At 24.7% G+C, this 15,633-nt stretch overlaps 3 protein-coding genes across 5 annotated transcripts in view; 1 reads left to right on the top strand and 2 right to left on the bottom strand.

Annotated features, from left to right (window-relative positions):
* The window catches only part of LOC126908192 (bifunctional endo-1,4-beta-xylanase XylA-like), a gene marked incomplete at its 5' end in the record, with an annotated part of 256,907 nt that overhangs the window by 16,111 nt on the left and 225,163 nt on the right, over positions 1 to 15,633 (top strand). The gene's annotated exons all lie outside the window — the stretch shown is intronic.
* LOC126908639 (probable serine/threonine-protein kinase clkA) overlaps positions 1,677 to 15,633 on the bottom strand; it is a 47,367-nt gene continuing 33,410 nt past the window's right edge. Inside the window, exons 1-3 of one of the 3 annotated variants that reach the window (XM_050690897.1) lie at positions 4,443 to 4,531; positions 2,820 to 3,530; positions 1,677 to 1,841 (exon numbers count right to left, since the gene is read on the bottom strand). In XM_050690897.1, the coding sequence (XP_050546854.1) occupies positions 1,780 to 1,841; positions 2,820 to 3,530; positions 4,443 to 4,458 (789 nt within the window). In that variant the 5' untranslated portion in view covers positions 4,459 to 4,531 and the 3' untranslated portion in view covers positions 1,677 to 1,779. Of the gene's footprint in view, positions 1,842 to 2,819; positions 3,531 to 4,442; positions 4,532 to 15,633 lie in introns of those variants that run through there. The other 2 variants (XM_050690898.1, XM_050690896.1) reach the window with 2 other exon arrangements.
* LOC126908643 (N66 matrix protein-like) lies at positions 5,540 to 11,240 on the bottom strand. The gene is made up of 3 exons (XM_050690905.1): positions 11,107 to 11,240; positions 8,488 to 9,144; positions 5,540 to 5,736 (listed from the first exon to the last, which is right to left on the bottom strand). Exons 1-3 carry the CDS (start codon positions 11,135 to 11,137, stop codon positions 5,693 to 5,695), a joined length of 732 nt encoding a protein of 243 aa, XP_050546862.1. The 5' UTR covers positions 11,138 to 11,240; the 3' UTR covers positions 5,540 to 5,692.

Here is a 15,633-nt window from a genome sequence, read left to right as displayed (position 1 = left end):
CTACATTTCCAAAACGTTTAAAAATATTTACTCAAGAAAAATTTTAAAAGTCATGGAAAGGAATAAATTAAAAAATTGAGAATATATCTAACATAAAAGATAAAAACCTTATTTGTAATTTTGCAATCAACTTTCTGATCATAGCTATTTTAACAACATATGTTTTGAAAAATTGCTCGACATGACTTAATTAAATTTTTTGTGAAAACTAAGATACATAAAATTAATTATTGCTTAACAATATTAAAATGAGTACAAACTATTAATGAACTTGATATGTTCATTTCATGTTATGAAAATAGTTGTGGTATGGTTCCACAAGGTGACATAAGAAAAAAAATAATCGGGTAAGTATATTGTTTGATAGTAAGTGGTGAAATTGATAAAGCATATGATAATAGAAAAATATAAATTTATATAAAAAAAAATGTAAATGTATGAAGTGAAAAATTCAAAACAGGTTGTTAGTATGCAAGAAGAGAATTAAGTGAAATGGAAAAAGAGGATCAGGTCGGTAGTTCTCAAAAGTGTTAAAACAAAAAATAATAAAAAAAATACAAGTAAAGGAATAAAATATAATACTACAGAATCAGCATAAAAATACATACATATGACTATTATTTTTATTTCTTCCATAAATTACAATCGAGTTTCTATGTCAGTAAAATAAAAAAAAATGTTAAGCAATCATTATCATTTTTATTTTTAATGTTACACTAAGAAAACAGAGGTTATGAATGACACTTTTAGAAAAATTAAATTAGGTGTACAACTGGATCACAAATTATTTGTTTGCTAGGTAATAAAAGTTTGAAAGATACATTAGAAAGATCTCTTAAATTGTATTTGTACACAGCAATTAAATAAAAACTTTTTACTTGATATTCTTGGAACTAAAAATGTTCATTCACACCCCTTGAAATCTAGGCAACTGATATTAGTTTTGATTTTGTAACTTAATATTTGACTGAACATAAAAAAGAATTGAAAACAAAAAAATTAATTTCTGAAGTAAATAATTCCCTTACATAAAAAAATTATTTTATATACATTTATTCAATAAATGTTAAATGTAATGATACCATTTCAAAGATTCTACATTTAAATCAATAAGTTGTAATCTCATAAATAAAACGTTAGCTTTTAGGACAAAATCTAAAATGTTAGATAAAAAACACTCCTTTTTAAAGTTTAATAAGAGTAAATAATTGTAGTAACAATACAACTACTTGTGCTTAAATGTTTTCAGATTTTGCCTAATACATAAGACATTTTAATTCAAGATCAAACAAAGTATTGTGTATTTGAATTAGTATTTGAAAAAGTAAAATAAAAGAGGCACTGAGTGTCCTTGGAATTCTGCTAAGATAAACTGCGATTTTTAACAACGCAAATCGTGATATTAAAAACGTGGAGGAAGCCGAGTTAAACGATTTATATTGGCGTTATTGTTATCGTGTGTTGATATTTACCTTAGTAGGGTTCCAACATACAATAATAATTTAAACTAATACCAAGGCATTGTTGTTGAATTTATGTTGTATACAATGTAAAAAAGTTTTCTAATGGGAAAACTGTAGTATTACAATTTTACAAAACGTATGGGACAAGTAAAAAAACAAATTTAATTAAAACAAAACGTTCAGTTAGTGTACATTGTAAAAATAATCTATTAATTGTGTATTAATAACAGTTAGAATAAAAAAATACAAGTTTCTTTAATAAGGTCATGATATTTAATATAATCAAATTTGTTTAAACTCTTGTTTACATCTTTAGTTATACTGTAAGAATGCGTTGAGTTGTAGTCACACATTTACCAAAGTATTCCATTTCGGTTACTGAAAAATATGAAATAACCATTTTATCAAAAACAATTAAATTGTCAATAATTATATTAGAGTAATTAGTAAATTAGATGTGTTATTCTTAAGTAATTAATTATTTATTTATTCATTTTTTTAGACGCGTATTATTTTTTAAGATTTTATGATAATATATTAAATAAATAAAATCATTGCCCATTAAATCGCATATAAGTTTAGATTTTGATATAATTTTATAGAAACATTATGAATTGTATTGTTATATAAAATATTACTATTTTTGTAGTTTTTAAATATTTTTAACGACTTTTTGGTTAATAATATTAATTGGGTTTTTATTTACAGTATGCATCTAAAATTTACTTACTCTAAATGAATTCACTTTCCTCTTATAAATTGAAATAAAACACGATGAACTAATATAAATATATTAACTATGCTCCAAAAAAATTTTTTTTTTTGTACTTGTATAATTTTTTGAGTTTAATTTTTTAGTTTTAAATTAATATTTTTAATACGGACTAACCACCCGTCCCGAAGTATCAATGGTTTATAAACCTCCTCTTTTGAGGAAGGCCGCTATGGCCTTAATGAGCATATAAAGTGTTAAAAATAAAAAAAAATTGTTTAATACAGATTTAATTTTAAATAAGAACTATAGCGAATAGTTTCACCGAAACCAATGTTATACACTATGTTTTTGTTGTTTTATAAAGCTTAAAAGTGGATTCAGAATACAAACCAAAATTATTGTAATTTCTATTTGGTCATTTAAAGTAATTATTTGGTTTGAAAGCATATAATAAGTACAATGGAAAAACGGCAATAGTCCATTTTTGTAAATATATCAAGAAATCAAAAACAATGTAATACATATCTATAGTTTTATATAGTTTCTTAAAACTTAATTTATAATATAATTCTTTGAAATTGTATTTATTATTAACTGATATTATTTTAAATGAATTACTATTTAAAAATTATTATCCTTACCAATTCCACATTCCTTCATGCAATTTAAATAATTTCTATTTTGGTAAGTGATATCGTCAGTTCCACATACAGGATCATATTGAAATGTTACCCTTTTTCTGCATCTTAAATTACATGCGTTACGTTGTGAAAAAGCAAATGAATTATTTGTTGTTAATTGGTTTCCATTTTGAACATTGTTTAATAGTCCTTGATTATTTTGGTTATTATTACCCCAATAAAGATTGTTCTTGTTATTCTCAAAATCTAGTCCATTTTGATTATGATTGTTATAGTTTAACCAGTGATTATTCGATTGTTCATTATTTCCTAGGTTAGTTTGATAGTTATTTGAATGGGGTCGAATATTTTGTTGGGTGTTATGAATGTTGAACCATTGGCTATTTTGTTCATTTATAACAATTTTTCCATTATTGGGCCTCTGATAGTTTGGCCTATCCCCAAAACTTAATTCATGATTAATATTATAGGGCCAAAGACGGCTGGGTCTATATTGTAAACTTGGTCCAAAGCTTGTTTTATAAATTCCTACTTCGTTAAAATTATTAAGATGTGTTTGTCGTTTAATTATTGATTGTTCTTTGTTTTGCTTACTCGTACTAAACGAGAATTTATTACCTAAATTAATTTCTTCATGTAAAACTTCTGAAGTTAATTTATGATCAACAAAAGCCCCATTACTGGTATAAGACATTATAATACTGAAACATACTTTATACAAAGATAAGTCAGGTTATAACTGAAAAAGTAATCAGATTCAGATAAAATGTTGTTTCGTTTTGATAAATCTCATTCTACAACAATTTTTGCTCATCACTTCAAGGTTTGGAAAGAACTATAAACATAGGCGTAGGATGGGGAGAGTCTAAGGAGCTTAGCTTAGGAAAAAAAATTGACTAGTTATTGGTATAAGATAAAAAAAATTGCTAATCATTCACACAATATTGTATAGAGATATGACAACTTAACCTATCTATTCAGTATGTTATATAACCTAATTTGGGAGTGGCTCTACAGCTCTCCTTCAACATTAAAATTTGAACTAAAAATTATTGTTTTAAATATTAAGATATATAAAAGTTTCTTTAGACAATATAACTATGATAAATATCAATTTTATTGCAATTTTTTTCTAAGAGTAATTTTTAAGTGTAAATTTTGAAAATTAAATAGGAAATTTTTACTATAGTTCATAAACATAAATTAAATTTTATTCAGCAAATTTTTATGAAAAAATAATTAGTTGAATCAAAAAATTAGGGATAATATGCATAATAAATCTAACATGAACATTTTTTGGTGACGTTTTTACCCCCCTTAAACCTACTTAAGAAATGTGGTAACATCATAATTAGTAGATTGATATATTTTTTGCTTGTAATTATATCTTCAATAAAGAAAAGTGTATTTTATTGAATGAAATTTAAAAAAAGATATCTTTTATGTTCTTAATTGATATAAAAAATAATATAATTTTTTTATTAAAAAACATATATATATATATATATATAAGTTACAGATTATTTTAATTAAAATTGTCAAGTAAATATTTAGTAGGTCAATGAAATATGAAATTTTTAATTAATAAATTAATAAATATATTATGTGTAATAATATACGTACCGGTTGACAAAATCATAATTGAAAATTATGAACTGTATTATCTCGTGGACTGATTTGTCATCACTGCAGTATACTTAATATTTATTAAAATGTTATCGAGCAAAAATAAAACATCATTGAAACGCGTTTATGGGAAAGTCCATTGCAATTTAACGAAGAGCAAGAATTTAGATCACTTTTATAGGATATTGATAAATCTATCATAAGAAAAGAGTAATTATGGTTTCCAGTATATTTTCTTTTACTGTAGAATTTTCTTTTACACATACAATGCAAAATTATTTTGAGGCTTGTTTATACAATCAATCTATATTACGTGACTGTTTTTTTAATTATTGGATAGAGTTAGAATTTGTTAACTATTCTACTAACTTTTAGTTAAATGCTGAAATCAACAATGTTAGTCTTATAATGTAATCTGTTATAGATAAAACAAAAAAACAAATTTATATTTTTTGTTTGTCTATAATAAAAAATAATCACTTGTGACTAATAATATATAAAATTAAAACTATATTAAAAATATTATTATTTTTAAATTAACTTATCATTATTTTGAATAGTATAAACAGATAATTTTTGAATTAAGTGAATATTATTTTTAACTGAAAACCAATCGACTTTTTGAATAGATCAAAATACCCTTACTAAGTGTTTAGCCAAATTGTAAGTTAAAAATCGACACAATAAGTCTTATATTATTTCCTGGCTTATGAATTTTTGGCAAAGCATATAGTTTAGTTATTTGAGGGTTTTAAGTATAAAAAATATGATATGATAAATTAAAGCTTATGCTATTTACTATAAGTTAAAAAAAAATTTTCTTAACAACATGTAAATGGCCCCGAATTTAAACAAAAAATGTTATTTTAGTGTTTTTAGTAATTCAATTTAATATTTTTAACCATCATTCTAAAATGATAAAGTTTTAAATTTTAATAATTATTTTATGCGCTAGAAAACAGAAATGTTTGATTTGCCTTTCATAAATGTAAGAGCTTTTTTAATATAATAAATTAATCATATAATTAACTATATTAGATAACTTCAGAGAACTGCTAAAATCTAAGTTGTAAATTTAATAAAAGGTAAACAAATAAAAAATACATCTATTTTAATATAGTCAATTTGTTAAACAATAAAAAAAGTTCATTAAAATAATTTTTGAAATAATAAAATATAAATATTGACAAATTTATTATATAATAACAAAAAGTTCTACTTAATTTAATGAAAAAAAAATATTTTGGTTATGGTCTGTTTGCACAAGTACCAGCGTGGGTTTGTTGAGTAGCTGCAAAAAAAAAAATTAGAATTAGTTAAACATATTGTGAACATATTTTGAACTTGTTAAAGTAATGTATATATTTTTGAGGTAATATTAGTAAATTCACGTGTTCGTATGATTTATATAATTTGGATCACACGAATAAAGGGTCATTTGTTAAAAAAATAATTTAAAAAATAAAGTTTAAATAATAATCATGCAACTTAAAATAGAAAAGCTAGATATAATTTGAATCAATTTATATTTTATACGAGTAATAATTTATAATTCGTGAAAAATATTTTTTAGCAATTATAAAAATTGAGACGAACAAATTTTGAACCTTTTATTTTTAATAAGCCACTTAATATTTAAATATTTTTATGTAGAGAGTACTTTGAATGATTTAATTCAAAGTTCTCTTTAGAATAAAGTTTAAAAAATACATTTACTGTTTTTAGTTTAAGAAGTCTCTAGTGAATGAAAATTAATTAATTTTTTATTTTAAATACACATTTTATATTTCCATTTTATACTTTGTTTAGTAGTTAATCCAGTTATCAGACAAATTTAGAACTTGTTTAATATTAAATTTCAATAGTTATTTATTTATTTCACGAAAACTGTAATTTAGATAGATATACAACTAACAATTACAATTAATAGTTTTATTTTATTTTTGACGATATCAATTTGAAAATAAACTGATTTAAAATTATGTCTAAAAGCTGATGAGTTCCTAAAAGATAATTAAATTATTTCTTGTATATTAATTATTAATATACAAACTTAAAATTTTTAACTTTTGGTAATAAAGTGTATTGACACAAATTGTGAGTAACAAATGCTATTAGGTTTGTGTGAAAAGTAAACATTTGAAGTAATACAGACAGTTATATTTTATGTGCTAGTGATCTGTATCTGGATCACTAACATAAACGTTAAAAAATCATTTATTAGCTTCGATGCGAATAAGGTTTTAATTTTATCATGATGTGTATATTTCTTTTTGTTTCTGTCACTACATTTTTTCAGCTCTTACTAAACCAATTTTTCTCAACAATACAACAAAAGATCACAAATCGTATCTAGTTGAAGACATTACTCTCAAAATTTTCCCTCGTTCCCCGTAAATAGTGAAAATCCCCAAAAATTACGAATTTTGAAATCGTTAAATTTCGACATTTTTTAAACTTTTTTTTTTTTTAATTGTCATAACATATTGAAAAATGAACGAATAAAAATAATTCTTTTTGATATTAAAACCATAGATATTTCTCTTTCATTTGATATAATTTTTTTGAAAATATGACCCTTTATCTGCTTACAGGAGGGATTCAAAATAGCAACTTCTACATAAAAATTTTAATTTTTCAACTTAAGTTGAAATGTTCCGGAAATACTCCATGCTTCAAACATCTACTAAAATAAAGCTAATATTATGAACTAGAAGTTGAAAAAAAAAATTTGGCCCGAAGATAAATGGTTGCCGTAGATAAATTATGTGCAATTTTGATGTTAAAATTTACGATTTCATATTTTATTTTTTCAACTTTAAATTATTATAACTATTTGAAAATACAATTATTATAATCAATACAAATATTTTATGTTTACTTCTTTCATTTGATATACATTTTTGAAAATCAGACTTTTGACATGACCACAGGGGGATTTAAAAATAACAATTTTTACACACAAGTTAAACTTTTTTTACTTAATCTTTGAAAAATTTCCAGGAAATATTGACACTTTTATTTAATATTATATTAAAGCCAATGTATCATACTATACTATACTATGAAAAAAAAAATTCCAGATATAGTTAACATGGTCATCATATTCAGAAATGTGCTATTTATGTGTTAAAATTCTTGGTTTTGTATTTTAATATACCTTATAATGAGGTACACTGATTTTCATGAATATTATATAAAACTAATTGACATGTAATATAAAGTTAAATTTATTTCAGTTTTTTTTTTTTGAGTCAAAAAAATTAATTTTAACATTTGAATCAGCTTAAATTGCCAATTTTATCAAAAAACGAATGCGACGAACGTTTACTGATTCAGTAAAAATCATTGCCTGTGACATTGATTTTTTTGCAATTTTTCCTTAATTCTTTTTGAGTTAAAATTTTGCTTTTGAATAATCTACCAATTTCTTAAAATTAAACACTATCTATAGATTTGTATCGAAGCGTTTCTTTTGGGTAGTGATTTTAATCACTGTTAGATATCATCAATACTAATCCCAACTATGCCGCGACCCCATTGTTTTTACCGATTTTAGATAGTATAGTACCATACATTGTAAAAGGTACATAAAGTTTTGACTGTTTTTAAATTTTATTTGAGTCATGAATAATAATGAAATTGACTACAAAAGAGATTAGAATTACTATATCTATTGACTTCAAGTTATAGATTTATTACAACGTATACATATAAAAACTAGATGTCGATCGAATAAGTCATATACTTGTAATTTTGCAGTAAGTATGTTACTAGTTATTTTCTAATTTCCCATGATTTATTATTGGAAATTATTTAAAGTAAAATAAACTGATAATATAATTAATTAAACATTATCACAATTGGTATAAATTTATAATGTTTATGATAAGTGATATTTTGTTGCAAAAAGTTGTTGAAGATAAATGCGAAAGGAAAAAAAAAATTATATAATATTTAGAAAAACTGAAAATAATATTTTTTCAACTGATATATCAATTAATAATCACTTTTATTATATATTTTTGAAATTATAACTTACGAATTCCACAATCTCTCATGCACTCCAAGAATCTTGCATTTTGATACACCAAATTGTCAGAGCCACAGACTGGATTGTATTCATATGTCACTCTTGTTCTACAATTTGTTGTACATGAATTGCGAAGAGATTCACTTACAGAACTGTTCGAACTTTGTTGGTTAGAACTGTCAGTTGCTGTTTCACTCTGATTTCCGCCTTCAAAAGATTGATTATCCGGATTATTCCAATCTGTTCCCTGATTCTCGTTACCATTATTTGACCACTGATTATTTGGTCTGCTACCAAAACCCTGTCCATTGTTACCTATATTCGACCATTGATTACTTGGTCTGTTTCCAAAACTTTGACCGTTGTTACCAGTATTCAACCACTGATTATTTGGTCTGTTGCCAACACCCTGACCATTATTGCCAGTGTTTGGCCATTGATTGTTTGGTCTATTTCCAAAATTTTGTCCATTAGTAGATCCTTGATTTTGTGCGAATTGATTATTGTTATTACTGTTCCAATTAGTATCAAGTCCACTAAATTCGTCGTAGTTGTTGTTGTTCGATTGAGGTCTATTTGGACGTTGATTAAGTTGCCTAGGTGGTCTTAAAAAAGAGTTTCCCTGAAATCCATCTGTGGTATTTATTAGGAATACACTGAAACATACTAAAAAAAACCAGCTAAGATTTATATGTATAATATAAGAGTAAAAAAAATATTAATACTTTCCCTACTACGTTTCAGGATAACATTTAGGTTTTATTTTCATCAAATTTTCGATAAAAAATTTTCAGTTAAAAATAATATCAAGGCTTGTGATATATATCTAGTTTACGTACCCTAGAATATAACAGCTGCTTTTTTTTTTCACAAAATTTCAAGTATCATTATAAAACTTAATTGATCATCCGACTACAAATTATAAGTATAAAAACTTGTTCAAAAGAATTATTGTAGAATTTAACTTAAAATTTTAATAAACAATAATATGAATAATATTTTTAGTAATATGCTAAGGTAAATCGCTATTGAAATAACTAATGTAATTATTAATTTTACATGATAAAAATACAATAATTAAGATAAAAACAAGGAAAAAATATTACTACATTTAACTAAATCGATAACAGGCAAAGTCCATGGAAATTTTTCTATTGGCCTTGAAGTTACTGTTTCAGAAATAATATAATAACTAATGTCAATTTAAAATTAAGGAAATCTAAGTGTATTGATAAATAAAGTGTGATAGCGTATAAGTATATATAATTCGATGTAATACAATTGTTTATGAATTTAATAATTTTATATACAAATATAAATATTTTATAGTATTCTTGCACTATATAAAATTTAAAATGTTCATTACAAAAATGTTCATCACTGGGTGATTTTGTTTAATGTTGCAATAACTTAACACACTACAAACCACTTTTTGTATGAATTTGGTCTTTTTGATTATAGTGTAATTTTGAAAGAAATATACCCCCATTTTTTTTGTATATGATCTTTTCATAAAAATGTAAAAATTAGAATTTAATTTTTTTCTTTAAAATTATAGTAAATATCAAGTTATTAGTAAAAAAAAATTATTTCTAAGGATAAATTTCAGGGGTGACTTTTGAAACTTGAGCAGGAACCTACAATTATTTATTTACTATTAAATAAAAATAGTAAAATAGTCTAAGTAAAATTTTGATTGGTCGATTGTCAGTTTTGTATTATTATTTTCGAGTGATATTAACTTTTGTTATAAACGTTGAAGAATTTTTATCTGTGCGTTATGATAAAAATAGAATGACACTTAACATTACTCCGCTTCTCAATTTTACTAAAACTTAAAATGCTAATATCTCAAAAAGTAAGCTATATCAATTTATAAAAATCACACTGTATACTTTTAATGTGAAATAATCTAAAAAGCAACAAAATATATTAATGATGAAAATTTTAATTTTCATATACAATTTTTAAAATATTATAATTCTTAATTAGTCAGTTACAATTTAGTTTTTTATACTTGAATGTATGAGCTATTTATTGTGATCGTTTGAATAAATTTAAAATGTTTGTTAAAAATGTACTTTTTTATACTTTGATGATATTCAACTTCTTAAAATTTATGAGGTTAAAAATGTTTTCATATTTAGTGTGATTACGATGATGTATTTACTAAAAACGATATGAAAATCTTAAAGCAAAGAAGCTATTATAATGGTAAAAAAATTCACAGATGTATTAATTTTGTAGTAGGTTAAAAAATCTTTCAAGTTATTTCGTGATTTTACTAATCATTGAAACAGTATTTATTATAATCAGTATAAATAACTATTAACAATTAGTTATTTATTAAAATTATTATTGGAAAAAAATAATAAATTTAATGTTTTTACCAAAGAAATTGTTATTTTAAGTTTAAACATTTAATTTAATAGTAATAAAATTGATAAAAAAATTCATATTGTATACAAATGTTACAACAAAGAAGATTATTATAGTAATTCTGATTTCAATTAAAATATATTGGCTACAAAATTAATTCAGTTATCATAACATGATAATTATTTTTTATATATTTTATTAGTATTGAAAGTAATAAAATTAATGTTTTAACGTATAAATTTTACTTACTAGCTAACAAAATATTAGTCTGACAACTCATGACTGCGTATTGATATAGACTGATGCGATAATGATATTCTGCATTTTTATCTGGAAATTTAGTGCGAACTAGAACGAAGTAAACTGGTTTTTTACATCAATGGTTATCATCATAATCTGTGATTAGTGAAATGCTTATATTTAAAATTTTATCATACAAATAAAATTTAATTTACATATTCTTACTTCTTATTTATTTGACAATAATTTATGATTAATACTCTAAAATAAATTTAATGAAACTTTAAGTTAATTGAAGCCAATTTTATTTTTTATATTCCTCTAAATTATTTACTAATTACATACGTGTTTTTAGAAGTGTATTCTATAAAACCTGTATTTAAAGATATCAATCATTTATCAATTTTTTTACCTTTCTTTAATCATTAAAAAGACTTAAATCTAAGTTATTTTTCTATTTGTTCATTTTCCTGAATAACACAATTTTTTCAACTTATTTTATTTTATTTTTACGAACAGCCTTATTTGGGTTATAATTAAATTACCATAAGGCTAAGAAGATTTCTAAATGTCACACCGCAAGGATGTGATTTAACCCAAAATTGAGGGCTGATTCGCAACACAGCGTGATCTCCTCAGTTAGTCGAGCCTAAGAGCTACATAATAATACCTAAGATCCACGCTTCATAATCACTCAATGCAGTACAATTCTTACAATTCAATAAGCAATTTTCTTAAAATTGTTGTTGTTTTGAATTTTTTGTAAGAAAAAGACTAATATAGGTATTTTGAAATTTTGATTAAATAAAATAAATTGTTAGTTAATTTTTATATATTAGTGACAAATAATAAAAAAACCCAGCAAATGGGGTCGCGGCACAGTGGTGACGTAGCATAGTTGGATCAAGTATAATGATATCTGACAATGATTAAAATCACTATCATAAAAAACGCTTCGATACAAGTCTTTAGATAGTATTTAATTTTAAAAAATTGGCGGATTATTCCAAAAGCTACATGATCTGCTAGTTCCTTATTAATATCCTGATTAAGATAAAGTATGTCGAATAAAAAAGTGATTATTAAAAAATACTACTTCTCATGAAAAAATTGTACTGATCTATACATTTTTCAAAAAGTTATAGCATAATAAAGTTAAAAATGTAAAATACAAAATCGAAAATTTTCACACAAAAATAGAATTTGGTAGCCATTTTCAATGTGAAGATAAAATAAAGTTCGACATTTTTTTTTTTGCATAATTAAGTACATTACATTATCTTTAATTTAAGATATATATAAAAGTGTCAGACCTTTCGGAACATTTTCAAAAGTTAAGTTGAAAAAGTTAATTTTTTGTGAAAAAGTTTTCATTTTAAATCCCCCCTTGTTGCCAGGTTAAGGGTTAAATTTATGAAAAAAGTATACCAAATGAAAGTTAATGATATCATGCATCTATATAAAAAAGAATTATATTGATATGTACATTTTTGAAAAAGTTATGGCACTTTTAAGTAAAAAAAATTGAAAAAATTTCGAAAATTAGCGATTTTTAAATTTGGAATTTTTTTGGAGGTTTCCCCCATTTACGAGGAATGAGCTATTTTTTTCAAATTTTTAGGGTAATGTCTTCGACTAGATACGATTTGTGATCTTTTGACGTATCATTGAAAGAAATCGATTCGGTGAGAGCCAAGAAAAAATGGTAACAGATACAAAAAAAAAAATAAATAAATAAACACATCTTAGTAAAACCAATATCTTCTCAGCTTCGCATCGAAGCTAATATATGCTTTTAATGTAGTCTAAGAATGCAAAAATTATTTTTTAAAAATTAACAGTGAAATGACTATTGAATGAAAAGTTATAAGAACTGTCAGTTAAATTTGGTTCACTCTATACATTATTAATCAGATTAATCCAATATCGTGTATTTGTATACAATTGATTTTATTTTAGAAGAACTTCGTCTTGAATATCCAAAAAAAAAAAATTTTCTTAAGTATAACAACTAAACATATTTTCTAATTACGACTTTGGTTATAAAAACAAAGAATAATATTTAATAACCAATATAATTACCAATAGAAGGATGTAAAACTAATATTTATTTTATATTCTGTTTTACTGATTAGTATTATAAGTATTGTTTTTCCTTTTAACTATTTGATATTACAGTAAAATTAACCTAAGTAAAAATCAGTTATGATTTTTGTGTAACGAATGGTAATTAAAAAAATAAACCTCTTGGAATAAAATAAACAATTTTTCAGTTATTTGTCTTTTATAATAATAATAATAATTTTATTTAATTTTATCTTATGTTTATTGGCCATATTCTATTTGTTGTCACTAAGAAACCTAAATAGCTTATTCTATCAAAGAAAATACATTTTTCATTACTTCTTTTACGTCCGTCAAGTCTCAACATCTCTTAAAATTTATATCGTTTTCATATTAATATAGTTGCTATTTGAGATGGTGTGTCCGAATTGATAACACGGTTGTGCTTGACGCGCACTGCCTCAGGTTCGAAATTCAGTCACGAGCGGCTTCATTAGCTGAACGAGAGATCAGTTAGGTAATTGGAGTCACCATCCCTCTCTCGAGTGATGGACTAACCACCCGTCCCGGAATATCAATGATTAAGAAACGTCCTCCTTTGGGCGAGACTAACCCTTAATGGGCTTATAAAGCATTAAAAAAAAATTATTATTTAGATTGCTATTTGAATAAAAAAATGTAACTTATCTTATCAATCATCAATGAAGTAATTGTTTAATCTTATACTTGTATTTTTATCAGTAGTACAAGATCTATAATTATTGCTAGTCATGAAAAGTCTTTGCCTTGATTTGGAACCGAAAAACTTTAGTTCAAGCTTTACGCGAAGAAGTTAAAACGTTATCGTTAATCAGTAATAATTCTTTATCAACAAATGATGATTATAAAAAAGAAAACTACAGAATCGATACAAGAAATCTTGTAACAGAATTTATAATTGCACCAGATCTAAACAAAACTATTAAGGTGTTCAATGGTTGTGAGTTCATATATGAAGCGGATGATTGGCTCAATTCAGTGGAAGACTTAGCTAATTTGAATAATTGGCCGTTCAATCTGCGACTTCAGTTTGTTCAGTTTGCAAGCAATTGGTTGTTAGGACGAAATGTTAACAATTGGGATGAATTTTTGTTAAAATTTAAATTAACTTTTGTCCGGGAGTTACGTGTTACAGATAAGTGGAATACAATGTATCGTCGTAAAAAATACCGAAATGAGTGTTTGATGGATTTTTTCCAAAATAAAGTTAAATTGTGACGTGAATTAAATTTAAACATTTTTAAAACGAAAGATCATGTACTACAAAGTCTATATAATCGAGAAATGGCTTTATACGCTCTTAGTAGGAGTTATGATGATGAAGAGAGTTTGTTATCTGATCTAGTTAATTGGGAGGGATTTAATAATCTTAGACATGAAAGGATGATGAAAACTGAAAGGCCCAGTAGCAACACAGTTCAAAACAAAAATGCAACATATGTTATTCCACAAAAGCGTGAAAGTGTTATTATAGAGTCAAAGGTGATGTTGAAAGTTATAAATGTTATCGCTGTCACTAGTCTGGACATATTTTTAGAGATTGTCCAAAAGGTAAACGAGTCTTTGCTTGATACGGCTGGGTACTAGAAACAGAGGATTGGAATGATATGATTCTAAAGACAAGAAAAGTGTTGGAATGTTTTATAAAGACAAAATTAACTTTGAGTCCATCCAAGTGTGTATTCGGTGCCAAAAGTATTGGGTTTTTGGCATTTTTAATTTTCAGTGGGAAAATCCAACCGGGCAAAGACAAGCTGAAGGCAATCATTAAGTATCCAACACCTAAATATGTACATGAGTTGAGAAGATTCATTAGATTAATTAGTTATTTTAGACGATTTGTGCAGAATTTCTCTATAATAGCCGAGCTTTTGACACTTTTCACATAACAAAATGTGGAATTTAAATGGACATCAGAACAAGAAAGTGCTTTTGAAACTTTGTGATGCAAGTTAGTTAGTAAACTGGTTCTTAAATTATTCAATCCAGAGGCATACTCTACTGAATTGCATACGGATGCAAGTGGGATTGGAATAGCTAGTATGCTTTTACAACGAGACCATACAGGGGATCCTTTGCAATTAGTATTTTGTGTAAGTAAAAGACTAACTGAAGCTGAAAAACATTATCATGCTATCAAATTAGAGCTATTAGCTATAGTCTGGTCGATTGGACGCTTGCGTTCCTTGTTACTTAAAATTAAGTTTGTTATGCTTACGGATTGTCAAGCTTTAGTAAATTTAAATACTCATAAAACTATAAACCCTCAAGTGGCCAGATGGTTTGACTTGTTTTAGGAATATGACTTTGACAATGTATACAATTTTTTGAATAAAGAATAAACTATAATATATATAAGGCACGTTTCATTATAAACTTATAAAGATCTAATATAATGAACATCAAAGTTATCACAGTATAAATAATGTGAAC

Source organism: Daktulosphaira vitifoliae, unplaced genomic scaffold (assembly GCF_025091365.1).
Source record: "Daktulosphaira vitifoliae isolate Bord-2020 unplaced genomic scaffold, ASM2509136v1 Scaffold_5, whole genome shotgun sequence".
In the NCBI taxonomy this organism is placed as follows: domain Eukaryota; kingdom Metazoa; phylum Arthropoda; class Insecta; order Hemiptera; family Phylloxeridae; genus Daktulosphaira; species Daktulosphaira vitifoliae.
The sequence above is the reverse complement of the archived record's forward strand: the minus strand, read 5'-3'. Positions and strand labels throughout refer to the sequence as shown.

What these genes read in the sequence shown, in the direction of transcription:
- LOC126908643 (XM_050690905.1), bottom strand. Translation starts at nt 11,137, where the DNA reads ATGAGTTGTCAGACTAATATTTTGTTAGCTA. An exon ending in GACTAATATTTTGTTAGCTA is followed by an intron (nt 9,145 to 11,106) that starts GTAAGTAAAATT and finishes GGTTTTTTTTAG; the next exon opens with TATGTTTCAGTGTATTCCTA. An exon ending in CATGAGAGATTGTGGAATTC is followed by an intron (nt 5,737 to 8,487) that starts GTAAGTTATAAT and finishes TTTTTTTTGCAG; the next exon opens with CTACTCAACAAACCCACGCT.